The 25,087-nt window shown below is 37.4% G+C and overlaps 4 protein-coding genes across 4 annotated transcripts; 2 read left to right on the plus strand and 2 right to left on the minus strand.

Moving 5' to 3' along the window:
- Positions 1 to 15,481: 15,481 nt before the first annotated feature.
- Positions 15,482 to 16,911, plus strand: LOC129564777 (secretion-regulating guanine nucleotide exchange factor). The gene is made up of 3 exons (XM_055438913.1): positions 15,482 to 15,598; positions 15,661 to 16,640; positions 16,710 to 16,911. Exons 1-3 carry the CDS (start codon positions 15,578 to 15,580, stop codon positions 16,804 to 16,806), a joined length of 1,098 nt encoding a protein of 365 aa, XP_055294888.1. The 5' UTR covers positions 15,482 to 15,577; the 3' UTR covers positions 16,807 to 16,911.
- Positions 16,912 to 19,275: 2,364 nt separating this feature from the next.
- Positions 19,276 to 19,840, plus strand: LOC129564811 (heat shock factor-binding protein 1). Its single transcript, XM_055438967.1, has 2 exons — positions 19,276 to 19,545; positions 19,630 to 19,840. Exons 1-2 carry the CDS (start codon positions 19,450 to 19,452, stop codon positions 19,792 to 19,794), a joined length of 261 nt encoding a protein of 86 aa, XP_055294942.1. The 5' UTR covers positions 19,276 to 19,449; the 3' UTR covers positions 19,795 to 19,840.
- Positions 19,841 to 20,270: 430 nt separating this feature from the next.
- On the minus strand, positions 20,271 to 22,030 carry LOC129564813 (CBY1-interacting BAR domain-containing protein homolog). Its single transcript, XM_055438970.1, has 5 exons — positions 21,863 to 22,030; positions 21,618 to 21,777; positions 21,383 to 21,502; positions 21,049 to 21,270; positions 20,271 to 20,955 (listed from the first exon to the last, which is right to left on the minus strand). Exons 1-5 carry the CDS (start codon positions 21,967 to 21,969, stop codon positions 20,479 to 20,481), a joined length of 1,086 nt encoding a protein of 361 aa, XP_055294945.1. The 5' UTR covers positions 21,970 to 22,030; the 3' UTR covers positions 20,271 to 20,478.
- Positions 22,031 to 22,170: 140 nt separating this feature from the next.
- Positions 22,171 to 25,063, minus strand: LOC129564812 (cell division cycle protein 23 homolog). Its single transcript, XM_055438968.1, has 3 exons — positions 23,586 to 25,063; positions 23,080 to 23,424; positions 22,171 to 22,984 (listed from the first exon to the last, which is right to left on the minus strand). Exons 1-3 carry the CDS (start codon positions 24,391 to 24,393, stop codon positions 22,296 to 22,298), a joined length of 1,842 nt encoding a protein of 613 aa, XP_055294943.1. The 5' UTR covers positions 24,394 to 25,063; the 3' UTR covers positions 22,171 to 22,295.
- Positions 25,064 to 25,087: the final 24 nt, after the last annotated feature.

Genomic DNA, 25,087 nt, shown 5'->3' on the forward strand with positions numbered 1-25,087 from the left:
CTGCTGTTGTTAACAGAAACAACCAGCATGGAATTTACGAAACGACGGTAGTTTAAGCAAATAGGTTTAAATGGAAATCACAAAATGTCCGTATATTTGAGATAGTGAGTGGTTGGCGGTGGTGAGAGGCAAGGGGACAGTGATTGTGTGGCATTTTGAAGAGAAGAGAGAGAAAAAAACATACATTACAATTTATTCGCTATATAACGAGGAGAAAAGCATAGTATAGCAGAGTCTGAAAAATATGAAATGCGATGCCCACCCAGAAATAAATGACAAATTAATGGTCAATTGAAAAATAATCTGTTTTGGACGTGGTGGCTGCGCTATACACTGCACCGTGTTGTGCTTTTTTGTGTCTCTTTCGTTTATGATTATTATTTCATTTTTATTCGATGGTTGAGCGCGCGAGCATGGTTTGAGCGCGTAAAACAGCCAATGCGACTGCATTTTTATTGCATTTTTCGTCGTCATTATTATCGTCTCTTGAATTCAGCCCATGGATTTGTGTGTGTGTGTGTGTGTGTGTTTTGTTTGCAAGATACTTTTAACATAGGCCGGTGCTGCGGTTGTTGCTAATACACCTAGTAGCTACCGTACATTTATCGCGCGCACGGTTATAAATGATCTCGATCAAGGTCGTACATGCATAAGATGCAGAATATGTACCTGTTCGATGTGTGCAACAAAGTAAAACGACACAGCAATTTTTCACGTAGGCGACTCTTTTTATTCATAATTTTTCGTTATTTGCTTTCGCTATTATATTTTATTTAATTCCATTCGCTTGGTCGCTTGGGTTTGGCTTGCATTGTCCAGCACTCTCTCTCTCTCGGCACACCAAACTGCATACAAATTGAAGTGGCATTGACATTTCGTTATTTGCATTGAAAAGCAACAAAATGTAATCAGCGAGAGAATCTAGTTTGCAAATTATTGTCATTTTTGCAAAGGAAACGCAAATTACTCAATTCATTCCGGTTTCGTTTCGTTCCTTTTCCACTGCTGAAAGTTTCATTTCTTGGATTTTGTAGTCGTCGTTGTCGTCTTTTCTTGCATAATTGGAGACGTGGCACACGCGCTTCACAGGATCATGCAGTGTATGGTGTGTACACTCCCGGATTGGATATTAAGTAATCAAGCGGAAACAAGAGGGAGAATTATAATTAAACGGCTAAAATGTTTGTTGACAGGTCATTAAAAATTAACAGTACAATCAGTAGAACAATCGCCCATGGCCAAAACCCGACTCTCTCTTTCTCTCTCTCTCTCTCTCTCTCTCTCTCTCTCTCTCGCCTCGCTCAAAAGAAGCAAATTGGATTGCTGCCTGCGCATTGATGCCAACGACAATCAACGCCGAAAAAAAAATATGTATGTTATCGCAATCATTCGCATATTATCACTTCGTAGCCTTTTGTTTCTCCTGTTTTTTTCCCTTCGCTGTGAGTGTGTTCGTGTGTGTGATCGTTGTTGCGTTGTGTTTTTTCTCTTGTTATTTCCTTAATAACTCATACTAAATGATTTATTAAAATCTCATTACCTACACGCTATATGCTTGTCTGGTCGGCCCGGATTCTTGATACACATTGCAATGCACCTATGCACCGAAGGGCTTGCAAGATTGCATTTGTTGTGGTTTTCAGTGCGCATCAAACGAATGGCGAAAAGAATTCGCTTTTATGGTTGTTGTTGTCGTTTGCTGGACGGGCCCGTACAACAGGTAAATTATGGTCAATTCACCATCACTCAAAACGGAATTTGTTAAATCGTTGCGCTTTGATGCCAGGCGAACGCTGTATGGATTTGTTGTTTTTTTTCATTGCCAACCGGTCCACACGAATGTTTCGTGTGTGTGTGTGTGTGTGATTCATAACCTCTTAATAATCATCTGATGGATTCGCAATCATATTAAAGACATCAATTATTAATATATTTTTTTTTCTACCTTCATTTCGTCATTCTTTCGTTTATTCACTCATTCGTTCGGTTGGGACTGAAAAAGGATCGAAATTTGCATTGGAATTCACATTTTGCCCGAACCATTCACGCACGCCAATTTCTCGGCTCCAATTACACACTTCGGAATGCAATTTAAAATAATTTATACGATTGCAATTGTGGTTGGTGCATTACTTTGTGTGTGTGTGTGTGTGTGTGTGTGTGTGTGTGTGTATGAGAGCGTGCGCTCACTCACCGAGCAAGTTGATTTTGTTGGGCCGAATATGAGTGCAGGTCAACAATGATCAGTCAATCAATTTTGAACTTCATTTTCACGACGACGACGACGTCAACGCACTGTGTCCCTTTCATTGTGTCAGTGCGGTATGCACCGAAAATAAATGGCCATTGCATGCAAATGAATACTCATTAAAGTGGCATATTAATTATGCGTGCGTAGCTATTTAAACTGTGAAATGAACTCTCTCTCCTCCGTTTAATTTTCTCGTCGCTCTTTTTTTTCTTTCGTTGGTATGCATTTCTCATTTGCAATTTGCTGCCGCGATTTGACGATGTGAAGTGTGCAAATATGAGAAGAAGTTGACGGTTTTACTGGTGATTTTTATGATATCCTCCAGCAAAAATGCGTTCATTTCGATTTAGTATCATATACGAATGATATTCGATACCATTGTTGTTGTGCCACAAACAGAGAAAAATGCACGCGAATTTGACCGACAAAAATGCAGTCGGAATGAAGCGAAATGTTGGACATTGTTTGACAGGATTAATTTAAATATGTTGATGTGGCCTTTCAGTTCGTCCACGGCAGGAGGTGCGCGCATATTGCCACAATGCAAAAAAATTCTCTCGTCCAAATTACCGTTTTTTCCCCTTCTTTCGCGCAGCGTTGCTTCACATTCATTTGAAACAACGAAGAAGACATTTAAATAAAAACCAGATTGAGTGAAATTAAGAACATCGAAAGCCGCATCATGATGACCATAAGCAATCAAGAGCGATTTCTTGTGTTTCTGTTGTTCGACTTTGTGTTTTTTTTTTTAATCCAAACTACACGTAGAAATTCTAAAAATAACACTGTCTTACACAGGTTATTATTATTGGGTGCATTGAAGCATTCCATCCCGGATTTGCCATTCCATTGGTATTATTGTGTACACGATCGATTTCGGAATTGTGTATTGTATGTAATTAACAATTTAAATGAAACGAATTAAGAAAGAGACTAAGTGACTGGGTGCCGAAATGATTTTTTTGGGCCGTTGGTTGGCAGTCTCGCCGTTTTCGTCACTCAACCGAAGGAGAAAAAATGCCATGAAATGGAAATCAAAAAATAACAATTAACGCACAATGCTCATGTCGCGACGGCAGCTCGCTCAGTGTGCGATTATCATATTTCTTATTTCGGGTTTTGTGTCATTCACATTGCTACTCATTTATATATTTCACCGTGATTCTCACTCTTTTCAGTATGCTCTGGCGAAATATGCAATCAAAACGCAAATCAAAAACTCGATTTTAGTCACTTTTCGGAGTCACAGACATGCACATGATATAAACAACAAACAATATCAAATCCATGGTGCTGCTGCTGCTCCCGTGGCTGCCCTGGAATTGCATTTATTGAAAGATGGAATAATCGCTCTCTTATTAGTAATTATGCTTTATGATGTTCATCGCAATCGCATCACTCTCTCTCTTCTCTCTCTCTCTCTCTCTCTCTCTCTCTCTCTCTCTCTCTCTCTACGGATTTCGGCAGAAAAATGCACCGCGTGTACCATTTACCGTTCACATGATTTATGACCACTTTGGCCACAACATTTTTCATATATTTGTCAATATTGCAGCGTGCTGCAGTTGAAAGTGCAGACATATTTTGCTGGATTCTTTTCCACATACAAATTGTTGTTATTAATGGCAAAAAAATTGATACTTTTAATAGAATTTTTTGTAGCATTTCTCCGGAAAAGAGAAAAATTACTTTTTTTTCTGGACTCGAAGAAAAACGATCCATCAATATTTGGGAGTGCAAACCGTGAAAGTGGGTCGATTTCGTGAAATTGTGCGTTGAATTTTTGAGTTGGAATCGCTATTCGCTTTAAATTGAAATCAACAATAATAATTTTCAAGCCGAAACGATTTATTGACGATGAATAAGACACACAGCCACATTTAACCTGCCTGCTGCTTTTCCACAAATTGTTCAATTTACAATTTATGCAAAACCAAACGCATTGAACAACAACAACAACAACTACAAGCACACAATGGCAGAAAAAACCCATTCAATTAAACGAACCGGAACGGGCAATATCGAAGACACACACACACAGCAGAGAAAAAGAAATAAAGAAGCAACATCCACAATTCTCGTCTAAGGTGTGGTTTTGTGCAAAACCAAGCAAATAGACATAGCGCAGATATTGTTCGCGTGGCTACACACCGCTCACCGTGAAAACCAATAAAAATCACAACGCATTCTACACATCACATTGGGCATGTCGTGTGTCATGTTCCTCAACATTATTTCAGCGTACGTGTGCACATGCTTGAAAGGAAATGGGTATTTGTTTATTTGTAGATGTGTTTGACTACGGAAAAAAAACCATAGAAAAAATTGGTAACGCAAAATGTACGAATCGCGTCAATCGTCTTGAACTGTAGAAATTCTTACGTACAATCGATGATTACGATCTCTAGTTCCGTTTATATCATCAACACACTACACTCAATCACAATATCGCGCAGGTCGTTTTTATGTGTAAATTCACCAATATCATCATTTTCAAATCGCCGTGAACATGGTTTTATTGGTCTTTCGTCGTGTAAAATCCTTTGGCGAGTGACCAAATATCCTTTGCACAAACCACAGACGAATTCGATCACATCGAACCACAGAGATATCAATGCATTTTCGTGGACTGGAATAGACGCAACGCGAAGTACACAACACAACGACAACATAATTTGGCACAGCTTGAGACGAATCAATAAGTGGTCGCTGTCTGTACGTAATAAATATCCGGCAATAGAGAAAAACAAATCGCTTCCATTTCTTTATCGCCTGCTTTTTCCACTGTCTTTATAGCTACAGCTTTTTTTTGTTTGGTTCGCATTCTAAACTGCAACAACAACTAGCACACTCAAACGCATTGTATTCCATATTCACATTTTATGCAAGCGCGCTAGACTGTTACGTAGTCTCATAATATTATAAGTATTTTTTTTTTCATTGCACAAGTTTACCATTAAGGCAGCCAGGTTCAATGCATTCGGATCGCGATCGCCGCTTGCAACTATGCACACGCGGAGCACAGACAAAAAGTAAACAATGAATCTGAAATGTATACATAACAACGAAATTCAACAATAAAATCAAATGGTATAAATCACATAAACCATTTTAATATTTGATTTAATGGATTTTCAGAGAAAATTTCACCAATTTCGTTTCTCTTTCTATTTCAACGGAAAATAGAAATTTTTGTTCATTTCCTCATTTTGGATTTCTTTATTCAGCGTTTGTTTTTCTTCGTTTGAGCACATTTTTTGTTTTGATTTGAAATAAAGTCTAGTCTCTATCTTAAAATGTTATAAAATCGATTTCTTCAACAAACAAAAAGACAAAGAAATTCATTTCTTTAGTTAAAATAGAACCATAATATATGACGGATGACAGAAGCTAATTTCGCTGTGAAATATCTGACTGTCTCAACCTTTCACCGAGCTCATGACCCCATCCAATGCAAAATGAAGTACGTAAACCAATTGGCAGTCCATTAAGAAATGGATTTTCATGTGATTTTTTCCTGCATTGCACTCCATGCTTCTTCTTGTGTGGAAAATATATTTCACATGTTTTAGCCGACCAGTTTGATTTATTAAACAGAAGGAACAAAAATGCGGTGGTTGCGATGGAACGGTTTATCGTTAATTACTGGAAAAATTGTTTGCTGACGGTACTCAAAGTATTTGTAAAATGTGGTGTTAATTTAGTTTATCGTTAGATACTGATAAAACTCCATTTTTGGGTTGAACCGAACGCCGAATGCTGAACTGGTAAATTCACAGCCAGCAGAGAGAGTTGGGTACTTTTGTTTCGACCTCAGCATCGATCGTGCGAAAAATAATCACACACAATACATGAGTCCCGTATGAAAACCACAACAAGAGAGTCAAAGGGAAATTAGCGGTGGATAAATATCTGAACAATGTTAATTCGAAACATAATTAAATCGATGCGAAACCGGTGAAATTCGTTCGTACACAGCATTTCTCTCGGTAGTCGGCAAGTGAAAGAAAACGTGCACATCACAATATACGAGGCAAACAAAAGCTTTTTCGTTTTTTTCTTCTTTTATTATTGCATTGCCTTCACCGTAGAGTCATTTTTCAAGCAATGATTGTTGTAAAAAGGTCGAAAATGGCGAATAGAGAATAAAAATATTGCAATTCTGCCGTGAAATGGGAATTTTTTTCAATCTGAATATGGAGCAATAAGAATCGACCAATCGAGCGATGTGTATTTGCAGGTTCTTAAAAAACAAGCTATTCGAAATAATTGCAGAAATTCTACGGCTGTGTATTAAAATGCTTTGTTCTTTTGTACTTTGCCAAGGCAGTCGCACAATTAGAGTTTGGTTTTTATTTTGGGCTTGCCTATTTTGGAGTCAATGAGTCTCTCATTTGGCAAATGTGAGAGAGACATTTAAAACGGAAACGCGAGAATCAGCAAAAACCGAAGCAGTAATCGAATATAGATCTGTCTTTTGTTTGCTAATGCCACAGTCACAGCATCTGGGTGCTGAATATGCTGAGTGAGGAGCCATTGAATTGTACCGCAATGTCACGATCTATTTATTATTCGCGCGCGCATCTTTTTCGATGTTAATTTCCCACATATGAACCCATTCGCTGGCACACAATTTCGCCGAACGGAAATATCAAGTTTTACCTTATTAGTGCCGTTTAATGGAATGAAAATTTAATTTCATTCACTGGATTCCGATCGATTAATTGAATGGTGTTTTCTTCGGATCTCACGATGCTCCTCCACATCGCAGATGATGCACCGGGAATTCTGCCATTTTGCACTTGCATGCGCTTTCATAACACCGTGTAACAAATTTCAACTTTTTCTTCTGCACATGAGAAATTCCGATTGCTTGTTTTAGAGGACCAAAAACCAAGCACTTTTGCATCATTAGTTTGTTCGAAACCACGTCTAGATTTTTTTTTATCGACACATATAAGACAAATTTGAGGTCAAAATGAGCAAATCACAAACATGAGCTTTGATTTGACAGGTAAAAGCAAATGATTTCTACCTTTTCTGCCTTTGAACATCTAGTATGATCCTTTACAAACATTTTGGGTACTTATAGACCAAATCGAGTGATGTTTTCACATATTTCTGGCCGCATATATGGTTGGTTCGATTTCAACTTTAAAAGAATCGACCTTTGCCAAGAAAATCCTTAAATATAGGCTTTTCAGGGATAGTTTCTTAGCGCAAAGTTATTTTTTGATTATAATCAACCAAATTGAATGGATGAAGCCGTTTTTGCACAACGCATACGAGGAATGCACTAATTGAATTATTCACGATATCAACGTTTTGACGCGATAATTTACGGCTTTTATTTAAAATAAATTTTTTATGGAATAAATTCCATATACATACCAAAACATGCATAATAATTTAAAGTAAGAACAGTAAAAACAAAACCAACAAGAAATTGAATCGAAGACCATTGAAACGTGTAAACGCCATGAAGATGAATAACGTGCAAAGTGAGCATTTACAGGAAATCTCCGGAGCACATGCTCGAAAATAGAGTCACTTAAATAACAGTAAAGCAAAAAAAAAACAACGCTCAAGGGCCTAGCGTGGCGATTCATGTAGAGTCGTCGTCGTCGTCGTCGGACGTTGTATGCAGAAAATATCCGTAAAATGTTATTTATTTTGATCGGTGTTCCGTAAATCTGTACACATTCAATGGTCATTGTGTATCGTCAAACCATACAGCCAAACACTGACTTCGACACCAGAAAAAAAGGATATTGAAATAATTTGCATAAAATATGATAAATAATCACACCATATTGATTACTAAATTTATAGTTTGGTGAACGCAAGCGCAAAATCAACGGTCGAACGATGGATCGAACAAGCAACACGAGGAAAATCTGTACGTATATGAAATTTGCATTGAAATGAAATATTTTACTCAAGCACTTGAATTAAAAGAAAATACAAATTATTTCAACATTCTCGTTTCGCACTCTTCGTGTCTCTCCGTTGCCTCAATCGCAATTTAATGCATGTTATTAGCAATATTTTTTGTCGTCAATACGCCATGCGCTGTGCTCATTGATTATGCTTCAATTAATTGCGCTAAATCTATTTTGAATTGAGTAACAAAGCGATGACTAATGAAGTACATGCTCAATATGCTATGAAATCGCCTCCACACACTCATAGACTCTCCATCGGAGAGATAGAGACACATTGAGTTAGTGCACGAACTGAGACGCATGGCGTCTACGTTGACACGTCGAAAGATTTAGAATCTAATGCTTGGGGGCAGTAATCAATCGGCTGCACAACGGTGGTTGGACACCAGAATATGCCAGATACAGTGTTATACAGTTAAGAAATATAATGTGTCTGAAAGTTTCAGACTCTGAAACTGAAGTTCTGTTGTCGGACAAACGTTCTTAGACAAGGCGCACAAGAAGGCGGCAATCATTCGCATGATGGAATGTTATAATGAGTTGCTGAAGTGTTCCTTTCGTCAATCGTTTCCGATATCGCACCACAAAAATTCCTTACCTGAACGCAGAAAAAAACTTGACTCGATGTTTTTTTTTTCTAGGTCAAAGCCATTTTTGAATGCGATTTGTTGTGAATGTAAAAAAAAATCGCCCTGCAGAGCGAATGCGATTGATTGTTTTATTTCGAGCGAGAGTTAAAAGAGAACAAAAATGTAAATTAATTTTTTTTTCTCGTGCTGTCTTAAGTGACCCTTTGACCTAAACCTGTCACCACATCATTAATCTCCGCCAAAACGCTGAAATAAATTTCACGCTGCAAATTGTACGCTTACAATGCTCGCAACAAAATATAAACGGTATGATTTATACACCTTTCCTTTCGAATGCATCTCTTGCTCCGAAAATGTTTCATTTTTTCGATCGATTCTCGGGATTTTGAGATTCAATGCGGCTGATTTGGTTATCAGTTGCGTCAATGATGATCGTTCGATGTGACGATGAAAACGAATTTCATCCATTTTTCTCCATCAAATGAAATGCGGTAAATTTCTTGCGAAAATTTCACCCGAAGGACTTCAACATACTTGAATAAATGAAAAATACTTAATTAATGCTAATTTGATATTTGTTTACAATAAACCAGGGTAAAAAATGCCAAGAAAGAAAGCCATCCAACGATAAACAAAACGAAAGTGGGCAGAAACGATGAAATATTTTATTGAATTATTATGAACGATTGCATTTATAAATTAATTATTTGTTACTTGTTTGGGCGAAGGGCGTTCACTGGCCTGGTAACACAATACAATATTTCATGTTTACAGGATTATATAGTGGTCGGTTCGATGCGTTCGAACTTTCTTCTTTTTTTTTGGTCGTCGTCGTGGTCGTCTTCTTCTTTTTTCATTCGATTGCACGATCGAAGCGTCATTGAAAGGCATCTACCTGTGCGAAAATGTTGCAAACAGACATCCAACCGAATAGTGACAACGAATGAAAAATCGTGCTGGCATTTATTTCTCTCTCTCTCTCTATCTCTCTCTCTCTCTCTTTTAGTTCACTCGCTCCGTCGTTCGTTCGTTCGTTTGTTCATTTTCTGATCGACTCTCGCGCAATATTTGCACGTTCGTTCCGCATTCGATACAGAATGAATATGATCATAATTTTACGCACAATTCGAAATGCAGCGCGCATCGAAGTTGTAAATGCATATGTGAACGATTTTCATTGCTTTCGCCCATAGTAGCCTGGCCATAGCACAATTACAGCGCTCTCACCTTTTAAAATCGACCTAAAACCATAAAAAATCGAATAAAATCAACAAAAATTACACACGCAGCGCAGCGTATACACCATGTAAATAGGAAGATAAAACAAGAGCAATACGATGAATGGAAAAAGAAGAGGAAACTACAACAAACGCAATGGAGACGGAGAGAGAACGAAAAAAAAGAGAAAAACGAGCTCGTACGCAAAGAAAAAACGGCGACACATGGTAATTTTGCCATCATCGATAAATATTCACTTTACTCGTGCTCTTGCTCCCATAATCCGATTACAAATTTGGTTTATTAAGAAAAATTATCATCATTTTGTTTGTTCATCGGTCTCACACGCACACATACAACGGGCCGCCGAGTGCAAGGCGGAACACAAACAATTGGTACAGATTTATGCTTACCGCGCGCGAATTGGCTCTGTTTTTTTTATATCTGGAATGTTCCTGGTTCCTTTTACCGTATTATTTATTTACACCGAACGAATTCGACGTTGTTTATGGTCTCGATGCAGGAAATGGGCAAAGGAGAAAATGATAACGGCACATATTGTTTGGTCAAATTTATCGGAATTGTGACAATGAGGAGTTAAATGGAGAAAGGAAACTCACTGAACGAGCGGAATGCAGAGTTGAAAGAATTTTCAGTTTATCAGTGATTGTGAGGTCCTTCCAAGCATCTTCTGATTTTTGAGGTCAAATCAAATAGAACGCTTTAAATTATACGATTGAGTCGGTCATAAATTGACCTCCTAAAAATCGCTGGAGATGGTTGTCGTGACTTTTTCTCTTCTCGTCTGCGCAAATTTTCCTTGCCGCCCGTGCTTCGCAATGCTTCCTTTTGATAACATAATTACTCAAAAGCATACGGCATTGAATACGGCAAACATTTTAAATGTGACCGTATCATAATCGGTTTGTTCGTTCGGCATGTCAACACGACTTTTCGATAATTTTCTCTCTCTCTCTCTCTCTCTCTCTGTTCTCGCTCTCACTGTCTGCACATAAATTCGACTTCTTCGTTTGATAACCGTGCACGGATTCGGCTTGGACTCGTCTTCGTTGTTGCCATTTAACATGGGTTCGGTTTTTCGTCACCGTTGATAAATTATGAATTAAAAAATTACATAAATTTCATCGATTAAATGTCTTGTTATATTGTTCGGTTCGATTTCCTATACGAACTTTTGTTTGGGGGGGGCCGCGCGAGGGAAATACGCTGCACGCTTAGTAAACCGAAAAATCGAGTGCGTATATCCATAATAAGCTGGAAAAAGGCCGATACGATGCCAAAAGAAAAGTTGTTGATAAAAAGGCAATGAATGTGCATCGAATGAAAAGACTGAAGAGAGAAAAAAACGCAGCCGAGAACATGGAATTTCGAAGAGAAACGAATAAATTAAGTCAGCGCAACGAAAAATTTCAACACTCCACTGACAACACTTCACTTGGTTGTTTTTTCTCTCGTAAATTCTTAAGCGATATTCCATTGACTAGCTGTTAAAAGACACGCACATTCGACAAAATGACGTGCAAAATGCGATTGCAACCATCCATGGCCATATTTTTGGGGCTGGCGTATGAATGATATTTATTAATTGACTGTTTACTCTCACGAATCGAGCGTGATTTGCACATGTGATACGCAAGATGACAATCGATATACGGTTGAAGTGTGTGGCGGCTGTGCTTGAAAAGCCCACATTTCAGTTTTATTTTGGAACGAAGCCGATACAATCTTGAGTGAGTGAGTATTTGCCTAAAGTAGACCATTCACAAGTGCAGCGTTAATGCACGACTATTCTAAAAATATCCACTTTCCATTCCAATTAAAGCGCATCTTGTTCGGTTGTCAGCTTGCGGTCAGTGATGATGATGATGATGATGTTCATGAAAAGTGCGTTGATAAGCGTATGTCGCCTTCGTTTGATTCATTTCCTCGTCGCTCAAAATATGCAGGGTCATTTTGGTCAAACAAATGCGCGATAGGTCGCGATTTCACATTTCTTTTCTATTGTCGTCAACGTTTTCCGCGTCCACAAAATGTGTCGAATCATTCGGCCTTTTCAGACATTCCGGTAATATGATCAACTTCTAAATGATAATAGTTTATGACCATGTCTTCTGCACATGCTTTTCTTTTCTCTTCTTTTTCATCTGTAAGTGAATCTTTGGCGTGGTCGTGCGCTCAGATAATCATCGCAGTTTTCGGTGTAAGTTGGTCAAAAATGTTTACTTTTTTTTCGGCACATACATATGTCCGACGGAAGCGAATTCAAGCAAAGATTGGCTCCCATGATATAGGCGCCCGAAAACTTTGAATTTACGATATTTTATTAAAGTTAATTAATAAAATGTGTGGCCATCATGCGGAATTGTGAAAGCGCGCGCAAATTACGGTTTATGAATTTTTAATGAAAATGACGTTTGTATGGGAACCCGATGGAGATAAGCGCGCACATTTTTTGGTGTGCCATTTCTTGGCTGGAAATTTCGCTAACATAATTTGGTTAGTTCAGCACACAGATGACGAACGACCCTAACGAAATTCGATTTTTATCTGTCTAATTGAATATTTATCGATATTACACGGAAATATTGAACAACACGACCGATAATCGTGTTTTTTCTTATGAGCTACAGCATAAAAAAACTCATGGAGACACGGATTGATGACGGCGTAGACCATTTTCAGAATCGAAAACGATGTTGACATTAAAGCACACAGTGGAATTTGTAGTGAAAACATAATTTAAATCAAATTACATTGAAAGTGACTACATCAACCGCGTCCAAACAAAATACCTTGTGAATAGATTGCATCTCGGTCGTATAAGTGTATGAGTGTGTGCCACAAGCGTGATAAAACAAATACCAAAATGGATCAAAACAAATAAACCAACATACCGAACCGACTGAGTGATACAATTTATCAAAAATATTTGATAATTTTTCATTGTTGATGGCATTCGCGCCTAATCTACCAATGAACTGGTTTCTGCGTTTCAATTCGATTTTCTCTTCACTCACTCAATGCTAATGCCTGTGTGCTAGCTTAACGGTATCGTTGCGCGCTACTGTTCTTTATGCATTTTTAATGGACCTGCTGCGAGATCCGAATGCGTAGTTAAAATCGAATTAATTCGATTATTTCGATTAAAAAAATGTGTTGTGCATGTTCATGAATTGTTCCACATTTTCATTACATTTCGAAGCAACCAGACAGAGCAAAGAAGTACCGTGCGATGATTCGATATCGATTGCATTTTAGTATTCTTTTATCGCATTTCATTCTCCAAAAAGATTAATGGAATTGAACTGAAATTCCAATTCCGTAAAAGTAATGCTCGGGATTTTTCAGGTGACAGTAGTCATCGCACCATCATTCAAATTAGTCATTGGCTCGTCTTCGACAAGTAAACCAAAAAACGAAAAATATGTCCGAATGGAATTTATGGCAATCAATTGAAGCGGCTCTTCGGCTGCAACGCATCTTATGTGTGTCACCGTTTTATCTGGATCGTTCAACAGGAAAATTGAAATCGTCTTGGATGGTTAAACTCTATGCTTCATCAATTGCATTGAGTCTGCTGGTCATCATGTATTTTGCTACGTTTCACTGGAATTTCATGGATAATTTAATTGCACTCGTCCCGAGCGGATTGGTTTGGCAAATTTTGTGCTACTATGGAGTTGGTTCCATGAATGTTCACTTCGTTCTTAACATGTTCGTCACTGCGATCGGTCCGAAGCAACACATGGCATTTTTGGAGAAAATTCATTCGATCGATGAACAATTTCAAGATGAATTCAATGCAAGTGTTAACCACAAAGATTATAAACGCAATTTATCCTATAGTTTAGCCATAATCTGTATTTGGAGCGGTATTCAAGTGATTGGGCTAGCATGGTTTATTAGTATCACTGGTGAATACGTTTTGTTTCCACCCACATTCGTCTTTACTTTACAACATTTCTGCATGAGTGCACAAGTTTACACATTGGCCAATTACTTATTTCTCCTTCAATGAAGATACCTCCTAACACTTTCGGTTTATCAACGAATCCATTGTGATTATGTGCGCTATTTGAAATCAGAAATATTCGACGAGAATATGGAGCACAGGTTTTTGATGCAACTTTTTAAAATACTCGAACTGTTTCGCGACATAACTCGACTGATCGCATTATTCAATGACACTTTTGGGTGGAATTTTGCCAATCATATCATAAGAACATTTACGAACAATTTAATGCAATTGTATGTGATTTTTCTAACACTCTCCGATGTTGAAACGAGTAAAAACGAAATTTTGATGGCTGTTTGTTTTGTTTATACACTTTTTGGTGAAGTTTTGTTAATGATTTGCATGACCATTGCTGTTCACTCGGTTTATGCAGTGGTAATATGTTACTAATTGAACTCTGAAAGACTATTGCTCCCATGACCATTTGAAAATGCTTTTTTTTCTTCTTTCAACAGGTTGATAAATGCAAATACGCTATCCGACGCTTCGACAAGAACAGTAAGAGCAAAAATATCAGACATCTGGTAGGATATGACCGTATACACTCTCAAAAATCAGCCATATCTGTTATTAATATACCTTGTAGTAAACGCGTTCATAGTGTTTCACTGTAGTAGCAAAGTATCCTATTAAATTCCACTGTAGTATTACTACAAGAAAATTTAATAGGTAACACCGCTACTACAGTGAAACACTATGAACGCGTTTACTACAAGGTATATTAATAACAGATATGGCAGGATTTTCGAGAGTGTACATAATAAAATACTCTGGCTAAAATTGAAAAGAACACTTTTGGATTAATATTCCAATCAAATATTTCATATTTCAAGTGCGCAGATTTCGAGATGTGGTCGCTGAATTACAAAATTGAATTCACTGTCAAACACTTTGTCCCAAACAATGCCGGATTTTTATTTGCGGTAAAATTTTAATTAAAAAAAAAACTTCGCATTCTTGATCAAATATCATTCAATTAGACATTTGTAGACATTAGACGATAATCATTTTTATCCCAATTTCTAGTGTTGGAGCGGTCTGGTCACTTATCTCTTGTATTTGGTTCAATTTAAAATGCAGGAAGATGAATTAGCCCAAAAAGAATGAAGATATCTCCTCTAGTTTCATTGATTTGTTCCTGATTTTTCGTTCTATGATATATTTTGAATGAAATTGCACGCATTCATTGAGCACAAATAATCACATTTTATTAATTTAAAATTTCAGTTTACTGAAAATTGTTCAGCCGTTTCTATTGAATTTCGTGTTTTGAATTTGTCATTTGAAACTTTTTCAAAATGAATTTAATTGCACAAAAGTTTGTGAGTCAAGTTTTAATCAGTTTTCAACTGAATGTGAGCGGAATAGTCTGTACGCCATCTATGTGTCATGGTAAGCATTTTTTTTGTCGACATTTGGCAATTTATCGCGCAAAGCACATGTGACTTTGACATTTCCCGATGTAAACAAATAATAAACTCAATCAAATTTGCAGTGTTCATTCTTGGATAATAATTTCGAAATTGTCACAGAAATTATGGTTGATTTATATTCATGGGTAAAAATTGCGAGAGATTTCTTTCATTTGCACACAATATTAACGTAATATCATTCAAACAGGGTGCAAATTCCCATGGTCAGCTCGGTTTGGGTTACGACTCAGAAATGTGTACAACGCCACAAAAGGTTCCATTGAATAGTGATTCAATAGATTTGACGAATATACAGAAGATGCAAGGAGGCGGTGGACATTTGTTGTTATTGGATAAGAATGGTCGAATGTATGGTTGTGGTTGGAATGGCAAAGGTCAACTAGGTCTCTGTAACACAGTCGATTCACATTCAATTCAGCCGCTGCTAAAAACCGATTCGCCGATCGTTGACATTGCCAGTGGCTGGGACTCAACAGCAGCTATCGATCAAAAGGGCAATCTATACGTTTGGGGTTCGAATGCATTTGATCAACTCGGATTTTCTTCCCAATTTATTGATACATTCTTCACAATGCCAATGCTCTTGAACCTACCGTCCAATGAAAAAGCGAAAAAAGTTTGTTTTGGTTTGCGTTACATGTGTGTTTTGTGTGAGAGTCAAAACATTTACATCGTTGGACGATGGCGATTCCTAGACACCTGTGCCGAAGTAATTATGCATAATGATACAAATTTTTACAAACTATTGACACCGGCTAATCTAACGATTAAAGACATTTCAAGTGGTTCAAATCACGTCGTCTGTGCGTGTACAGATGATGGGGTGTCGGTTGTAATTATTGGTTTCGGCGACAATAGATTCTTGCAATGCAGTGAGAAGAGATTAGAGAGTGATGATATTTGCTATTTGCGTAGCGGTTGGTCTCATAATGGCATATTGACCACGAATGGCTCGGTTTATTTATGGGGACGAAATACCTACGGTCAGCTGGCTAATTCGCAAGCCGATAAATACGATGAATTCCTTGAGTTGAAAGGTGTTCACGGAAAAATCGAACAATTTCATCTTGGCTCTGAACACGGACTTGTTGTCAACGAACAGAAAAATGTTTTTACCTGGGGTTGGAATGAACATGGCAACTGCGGCAATGGAAATGAGGCAAATCTGTAAGCAATACTCAATACCTGTGTGAAATTCAACACTTTTTTCTAATCTCTTTGCATCTCTTCCAAAAGGTTCGAATCATATCAAGTGCAATTACCGGGAAAATGCATTCAGAGCACAACTGGTGCTGGATTCTGCTATGCTCTCGTTCACCATTCGGATGATTAATATTTTAATACTTTGGCTTAGCTGTGATTTGCACGCACTTTGGGCATTTTGTTTTGCTAAATAATTGTAAATATTTTCGGAGAACGAATAAAATTTTGACGAAAATTCATTACTCTTTACACAAAAACAATGCTTCATAACAATGAGCTGTGAAGGTATTATATTTTTCAACGCATTCGAGGTTATGTGTGTCACCACTTCGAAGTTTAAGTAGTCATTGAATGCGTACAAAAAGGTATAAAAGAGTCCATGCAATACAGCTTCTATTATTAGTGAATTGACGTTCATTTGTGCGACACCACTGTTTAGAGAGAAAATTTGAAACATTCAAACAATAGCAAATATAATTAACGCACAATTCAGTTCATTGTTTTAGCAACCGATAAAGACAAAAATCCGAATTGTTCGAGCGACCGAAGAAATTTCATTGAAAAATCAGAGTTGGAATTTGAAAGGACAATGGACACCGGGGATCGATTGAATATTGCATTTATTGAAACTACTCTGAACGAATCGATGCGCGTTGAAGTGGATGATCTCGATACAACCGTTGTTGATGAGGCAACAAGGTAAATAATATTTTTATTTTTCGATCAACACAAAAAACGATTCACAAAATGGTTTTTTGTTCAAGTTTTTTTCCCATTGCTTGTTTTGTCTTTTCACAACCATTTTTCATTCGAATGAATGAACGATCGTTTTCTTTATAAAAATATTTTCCTCTAAAATTGTGATTAAAGAAATATTAATATATTTTTCGTTCATTTCAGACTTGCTTTTCATTGTTCTACGCCGGTCAAAGAAGTCGATGGCCAAAACCGAGCACAGCTATCATTCGATGTATCATGCAATGCTGACATGATCGCCGACGCCGATGTCACTCAAATTTGCGACGCGATGGTCGATATCGATGTAAAATCCAAGTAACCATAGCGAAGTCAAATAGATAACAAATAAACAGGGACCTAAACATCAACAGTAGATACGAAAATATGTAATCAAAAGATATATTTTAAAAAAAATGAATAAAAGTTGAAGAAAAATTCAAAAAGAAAACAAAACAGCTATTGAATTATTTGGAATACGAAGACAAAAGATAAAAATAGATGACAAAAGTGGAAGAAAGAGAGCTGAAACCAAAACCAATCTAAATCGTTGCATTGTTAACGATGCGAGTTATTTGTTTACTTGGCATCTCTTTGCTTGTATTTTATGAGTGTCACTCTTAATGAGCATTGCTCTATGTGCTAATCGTTTTTTGTACTTTGACATGCAGATTATAATGACACACAACATTTCACACTCTGAACTTTTTATTTGTAGCAAACAAATTGAAGAGACATAATATCTTATCGCAATCGAGTTAACCTTTTGACAAACGATACACAAATTGCTACATTCGTTCTCGTGCCATCGACTGATGAACATCGTCGTCTTTGATCATCTCTGAAAGACAATTTTTGACCATTTTTTCTCGTTCTTCATTTATTTTTTTCGTTTCGTTTTTTGGTGATTTTTTCTTAATTCGTCGAAATTGAATTTTTTTTTCAATTTTCCAAAAATGACGAAAATGATTATGTGCAAAGATTTGGAGCGTGAATTTTTCAAAAACATCAGTCCAACGGAAAGCAGGTTCGTAACATTTTTATTCCAATTTGTTGTAGAATTTTTTTTTTCGATGAAATTATTTTTGTTCAATTTTGTTGTTTTCTTTTTTTTTCTTTTCAATTTTTCAATTTTAAATTAAAGCGATTTTTCTTTTCCAATTTAATTCATTTTTCTTTTCAATTTTAGATCATCAACTCCTGTGCCACCAATGGAGTCAGAAGATGAAAGAGCCGCTCAAGCCAATTTCCAATGGTTCTTGTCTTCGCTATCAGTGCCATTGAATCGAGACGCACATCCATTCAAAGCGATGCCGAATAATCAGCAAAGTGTAGAAGACAGTTTCGGCATGGGTCTATCGTTAGTTGCAATGTTATGCCGTCTCAAAGTGGAAAATGATCGTCGGCAATTGTATTCAATTATCTTCGAAGGACCCATTTCAAACCGTGGCAAAGTTCGTTTGAATTGAATGTGAACGCAAAGCAAGCATGCTGGTTTCAAATGTGTAACAGTGAAAGAGTGTTGATGTACAAATCCTTGGTTTAAATCATTGCTAGTGCTATTTTAACCACGATATTATCCTTTAGTTAGAATTATATGCTAAGTTACAAAAAAATGGAAAAAAAACTGTGGAGAAAAATCGGCAAAAATTCGTAGCGATAGGTATAAAAAGGTAAAGATGTATTTGCATAAAAAGGTCGTACACATTTGTGTCGTGCAAAGACTCAATCAACATTATAACGGCAGCGAACCGAGCAACAAAAACCTAGCAACGTCATCACAACGAACCTGTTAAATCGATAAATTCACAATGTGCACCGCCCATGATGTTTTCATATATTCAACACACAGCAAATGGATAGGCCTCAGTTTTGACAGAACATTCGCAGAAACAGAACGCAGAAAAGTTTTTTTTTTTTGGTTGCATTGTTTGGCTGTGGAAATCTACTGAAATTTGGACGATTATTTTATTTGTTCGCACCAAAGCGTCGCAGTTTTTGTAACATTCCTCATCATTTTAAAACGATAAATAGCATAATGTCGGACCTAAAATCGGAAATTAGCAGCGATATCGATCAAAACTACTCTATCAATACAGCTGACCCGAAAAATGTACAAGAATTAACTATTTATGTGAGTATTTGATTTCACTGATAAGACAACATAGATTTTCTTGGCGACAGCTGATATTCATTATGAATTTGTGTACGAATTTAGGTGCAAACATTGCTGCAAAATGTACAGGATAAATTCCAATCGATGTCGGATCAAGTAATTTCACGTATTGATGACATGTCAAATCGAATTGATGACCTGGAAAAAAGTATTGGCGATCTTATGACACAGGCTGGCGTTGAGGCACCAATCGGCAAAGAGCCATAATCACTCGATGTGGGCACTCTATCTCATCAACCACCACCACCACCATCACCACCACCCCAATAAAAAAGCATTTTATAAGTAAGGCATTATTCGTACAATCTGATGAAGCACACACAAATTAACAGCCCATCACGGTTAAATCTAGTGTAAAACTTATTTATAATTACGATGTATTGTATGAACACCAAACATTCGATTTAAGAGCAAATTTTACACACACACACAAACACACAAACAACCATCAACAGTACAGATAGATTTCAATGCCAAAAAAAAGTCAGTAAACAAATTTTAATCTTTTTATATCACTGCAAAACCTTTTTCAAACTCACTTCGGTGAGCAATCGATCAATTTCAATAGCAACCGTAAATTATTATGGATCTGGAACAATATACTTGAATGTAAACGATTGCATGTAAGAATTAATAAACTTCTGAAAAAAAACACAAAAAAAGAACATTGCTGTTGAATTCCTCCTCACTCTTTTTACTCGCAAAACTTATATCGATTTAACAAACTCCCCACGATTTTATCGTTATTAAAATAGCTGCATTTTCTTCCGTAATTTATTTCATATTTAGGCACATCCATTTGAGTGCTGTTGGTTATGGATTTATTGGTTTGAAAACTAATGAATTGATTTTGATTTAATTTGGAAAGAAAATACGTTTTCCATCAAGCCTTCACTTCTTCATGTGACTAACAAGTTTGGAAAAGCGAACTTGTGGAACGGGCGCGACTCGTTTTTCTGGCTGCGGTTTTGTGCCAGCTTCTTTCTTGGCCAACGTTTTGATTGGCCGTATTTCCACGGCATCATCGTCATCATCATCATCATAGACGCTACTCGCATTTACGGTGCTTGGTTTGGTCATACTTGAGTCTCTTGACTCTTCTTCATCACTTTCAGTCGTTTCCTCAGTCGATTTAATGCTCTCCTCTTCTTCTTCCTCATCATCTTCTTCTAATTCGCTGTCGCTAGAACGATTTCCCTGGCCTTTTATGTGCAAGTCTTTGTTAGGCGAACTCAACGACATTGTACTATTCGATAAGCTGGTACGCTTCAACGACTGTGGATTCGTTGCCAGTGCACTCATTGATTGTGAACGGCTTGTGGCTTTCAAATTATTCGACCCTTTGTTTAGGAACTTTTGTTCAAACTCCTGAAATTAGAACGTAACATTTTCAGTATGAAATCACTTTTCATTGAAAATTAACCGAAATCCGCTCGTATAAAAAATTTTTTTTGACCATACCTCCAAATCCTGATTTTCATCAATGGCAGCAACGTCGTTGTACATTGTCGTTAAGATTTCCATTGATTTTACACTCTCTTTCAACTGTATCAGTGTAAAATCAAGCAAAATCTGCCGAATATCACCGATCTTTTGTCGTTCGAATTGCAATAAATTCATTTCGTAGTCTTGACTAGATTTACTCTGTTCGGCTATTTGAGAATTTGAGTCCTTTTCGATAATCTATGGCAAATACAAAGATAAATACTCTATTTTATCGATTGATCTACATAAATGTATGTACAAAATGAGTTGTATCGCCTCATAAATTAGATCGCATTACATTCGAACATACCGAATTTCGTTGTTGAGTTCTATGCTTCAATTGTTCCTTTCCTCGAGCCAACAATGACTGTTTCAGAGTCTCTCTTGCATTTTTACATACATTCTCATAGTTTGCCACGTCGCGTAGAGTCTGTCAATATTAATTTTTAATGGAATTAATTTGTAACCATATCGATTTTTCATACAAAATGTCCAGTTTTTCAAACTATTGTTTGAAAATGGGTTAACTCAATTGAAATACATACTTTCAATTGAAGACGTTGAACTTCCATGTCCTTTGCATCAGCCAAAAATGTACACGATTTGGAGAAATTTAACAAACCATTGAACAAAGTCTCATTGAATCGTGCTGTATCTGTGTATCCTTTAAAAATGCGTGCTAGTTCATCATATTTATCTCGTAACCTTCATGAGTACGTGTAAAATCCAAAAAAATCAATTATTCAAAATATTCTGAATGAAAAATATCAATTCCGAACACCATACAGACCTTGCTTTCTTCTTCGTAAAACTCGACAGCTCTGAGCATAATTCTCCGAGGAAATTCTCTGTTGATTGAATTCGGTCAAAAATCATCTTTTTCCCGTCTTGTGGCATTTTCAACAAACGAATTCAATTTTTTTTTTCAGAAATTTGTGACTAACTACTCGAAACCACGAAAATTATTGTCGTATTATATTGAAAGAGTGGCGAACAAATGTCATTCGTTATTTTGTTTACCATATAGATCCATGGCAACCGATGACAGTTAACCAACCGGCAGGTGTTCCAATGAAAACATGTCAGAAAAAGTCATAATTTGTTTACATTTGATGCATTGTTTAACAATTAAACTTTATTTCCGTAGAAAAATATATTTTACTCGAGAAAATTAACATACTTTATGAGCGTATGAATGACTGAATTATTCAGAGAAATGAAATTTATTCCGATGTATCGGTGCTGCTATCCTCGGTTTCATCTTCCGCTTCAAAGTTGGACAGTTCCATTTCCATGGACATTTGCATGATTGATGTGCGAAGAGATCTCGTGGTGGGTCGCGATGTGGATGCAGCTGCCGTTGTAGGGTCGTTTACTTCTGGTGCTGGATCAATCGGTCCCATTGACGGTGATAACGGACTGATGTTTCGCTTGTTTTTAATTGTATTCAAAAGAGCCTGCGCCTCGATTTTCACATCGTCGTATTGCAAACATTTGTGTGCGTAAAGTGAAGCATCATCAAATGCGCCATTCCTTTCGTAGTAATTTCCAAGCGTAATGTAAGCACGGCACAACGATGCCTTATCGACAATTGACCGTTCGTCTTTACAAAATTCGATATAAACTGGCACTGCACTGTCGATGTCACCCAGTTTTTCGTACAGATTACCCATGCGAAGCAATGTCATACCTTCGATGTCACCCACATTGTAGGCTCGCTGATAGCACTTCAGTGCGTTTGAATATTGCTCCAATTTTTCATACGTTTCGCCGAGCGCAACCAACATTCGACTGTCATACGGACGCAACTCTTGGGCAATTTTGTAATAGTACAAACTGTATGACGGCATCTTGAGAATTTCGTATGCTTGACCAAGACCATACCAGGCACGATACTCACGGATGTTTACCTCTGTTTGAATGAGAATATGAATGACAAATTTCGCATTTTCAATCAAATATTTAATTTCAAATGATGGGAAAAATGTTAAGGTTATGTCATCTTACCGACTGCCTTGCGGTAGCTTTGAATGGCCGCATTCGTATTTTTGATTTCCATGAATTCATGACCCATCAATGTCCATGCCGACAAATATGTCGGATCCAACTTCAATGCCCGCTGGAAATAGACAACCGCTTTTGTGTGGTCTGAACGAATGCTGTAGTAATTTCCGATGACACAGCACGTTTCTGGCCGGTATTTGTTGATTTCCATCGCTTTGTGAGCCAACTCTGACATTTCCTTCTTCATCTCCTTCACGAACAACAAATTCGAATAAATATCCATATTGTCCAAGCGATACGGATCCATGTCTTGAAGGAGCTCATACTGTTCAATGGCTTTTTCAACACCTTGAAATAAACAATAGATTAATTAATACAAACTGATTTCTTCGACCAAAGACACCGCTTGCTTTGATGAACAACGCTTTGGTTTTAATTTTGTTAATGAATTCGAAGCAATTCATTCATTGAATTGATTTTCATATTAAAAATTACACCAAATCACTTACTTCTCTTATTATGGAATGCCTTTCCAATCTGTGCCACCATATATGTTGAGTTCTTGAATCCGGACCGTTGCAGTTCATTGTACAGCTTGATTCCTTTGTCACTCAATAGAAGTTCAACGTGTGCATGTGCCAAGAAAATGGCTTTCATCCAATGGTTGGGAATGTTTGCCGAGTAGATCTCGTCTTTGTCCGACAACAGTGGAATCAGTTCCAAATACGAACACCACAGCGTTGGTGCGGCGTTGATTGATTCAATGAATACCGATACAGCCAATTCCTTGAGATCGAGTTTTTTCAGCACAACACCATACAAATACAAGCAATACCCATCCAATTTGCGTTTCGAGTACAAATTGCGCAAAGTCACCATCAAATCGGATAAATCGCGAAATTGTCCGGACTCATTCAGATTGGCTTTATCGGTCATGTTATCCAGCCGTTTCTTCTCTTTCGACATGTACATGGAATAGAAGTACAAAAACCGTGGCACCGGCGACTGTGTGTTGCGTATGATATGCGCAGCACGGTCATACTCACGCAAATCGAAGTAGCTGCGAGCCAAATCGTATACATCCCGTTCCTTTTCAGCGATTCCATCGTTGTAGCAATTTTTCATCGCCTCCGACAAACTGTCCTTCTCCTCCGAAGCGGATGCATCTTCGGCTAGCAGTGTTGGATCCAAACCGATTTTCAATTCGGCCAACCAAACGGCTGTGTGTGTCAAACCACGTTTTCTACATTCAATTTGCGCCAACTGAATGTCACGTTTGATTTGACTCAACGACACGCTAAACAATGGCGCGTTCATTATGTTATTTCTAAGAAAAATACGACGACGACGACGACGACGAAGCAAAAAAAAAATTCCAACACAAAACAATCCTCCGGCTTCTACTGTCTGTCTGTTAAAAGTTTGAGCGAAACATTTCAATGTGACAGTTGTTGATGAGCTGTGGTGAGTATGTCAATGCATAATGGCTGATTCACATAGCGAAAGTATCATCTGTTCGGCTGTCACACCATCGTTCGTGTGTGTGTGTGTTTTCAAAACAACACTTCAAGTGAGACTTACTTTGTTTTTCTTGGTTGTACATATTTTGCTGTGTGCTCGAAAAAATCGTGTTGTTTTTTAAACCAACACAACTCAAAAGCCGATTTCACTGTTATCGCAGAAAAAATTGAGTGTATAGTCTGAACTGGTCAGACTGAACTCACTTCAGATTGAATCAAAGTGTGATGTAGAGTGAAAAAAAAGGTCGACGAGAGTTCACATCACACAAACACAAAGGAACATCACATACGGAAAAACGAACGAACGAAAGACAAAAAAAAAATAGAATTTGGTTCAGCCGACAAAGAACGATTGTGTGAAGCATATCTTTGAATGCGTGCAAAGCATAGCCGCCGCTGCATGTGTTCCTTTGTCTCTCACTTAGTCTAACGCCTGATGCGTTGCACACATCACAAATACTTCTTGCCATGACATTATCAAATTAAAGTAA

Source organism: Sitodiplosis mosellana, unplaced genomic scaffold (genome assembly GCF_009176505.1).
Source record: "Sitodiplosis mosellana isolate CC-2019 unplaced genomic scaffold, AAFC_SMos_1.0 Smas_scaffold_2, whole genome shotgun sequence".
Taxonomy (NCBI): domain Eukaryota; kingdom Metazoa; phylum Arthropoda; class Insecta; order Diptera; family Cecidomyiidae; genus Sitodiplosis; species Sitodiplosis mosellana.

What these genes read in the sequence shown, in the direction of transcription:
- LOC129564777 (XM_055438913.1), top strand. Translation starts at nt 15,578, where the DNA reads ATGGTTGATTTATATTCATGG. An exon ending in TGGTTGATTTATATTCATGG is followed by an intron (nt 15,599 to 15,660) that starts GTAAAAATTGCG and finishes TCATTCAAACAG; the next exon opens with GGTGCAAATTCCCATGGTCA. An exon ending in AATGGAAATGAGGCAAATCT is followed by an intron (nt 16,641 to 16,709) that starts GTAAGCAATACT and finishes CTCTTCCAAAAG; the next exon opens with GTTCGAATCATATCAAGTGC.
- LOC129564811 (XM_055438967.1), top strand. Translation starts at nt 19,450, where the DNA reads ATGTCGGACCTAAAATCGGAAATTAGCAGCGATATCGATCAAAACTAC. An exon ending in TACAAGAATTAACTATTTAT is followed by an intron (nt 19,546 to 19,629) that starts GTGAGTATTTGA and finishes GTACGAATTTAG; the next exon opens with GTGCAAACATTGCTGCAAAA.
- LOC129564813 (XM_055438970.1), bottom strand. Translation starts at nt 21,969, where the DNA reads ATGCCACAAGACGGGAAAAAGATGATTTTTGACCGAATTCAATCAACA. An exon ending in TTTACGAAGAAGAAAGCAAG is followed by an intron (nt 21,778 to 21,862) that starts GTCTGTATGGTG and finishes GTACTCATGAAG; the next exon opens with GTTACGAGATAAATATGATG. An exon ending in GAACTCAACAACGAAATTCG is followed by an intron (nt 21,271 to 21,382) that starts GTATGTTCGAAT and finishes TATTTGCCATAG; the next exon opens with ATTATCGAAAAGGACTCAAA.
- LOC129564812 (XM_055438968.1), bottom strand. Translation starts at nt 24,393, where the DNA reads ATGAACGCGCCATTGTTTAGCGTGTCGTTGAGTCAAATCAAACGTGAC. An exon ending in GGCATTCCATAATAAGAGAA is followed by an intron (nt 23,425 to 23,585) that starts GTAAGTGATTTG and finishes GTTTATTTCAAG; the next exon opens with GTGTTGAAAAAGCCATTGAA. An exon ending in AAGCTACCGCAAGGCAGTCG is followed by an intron (nt 22,985 to 23,079) that starts GTAAGATGACAT and finishes TCATTCAAACAG; the next exon opens with AGGTAAACATCCGTGAGTAT.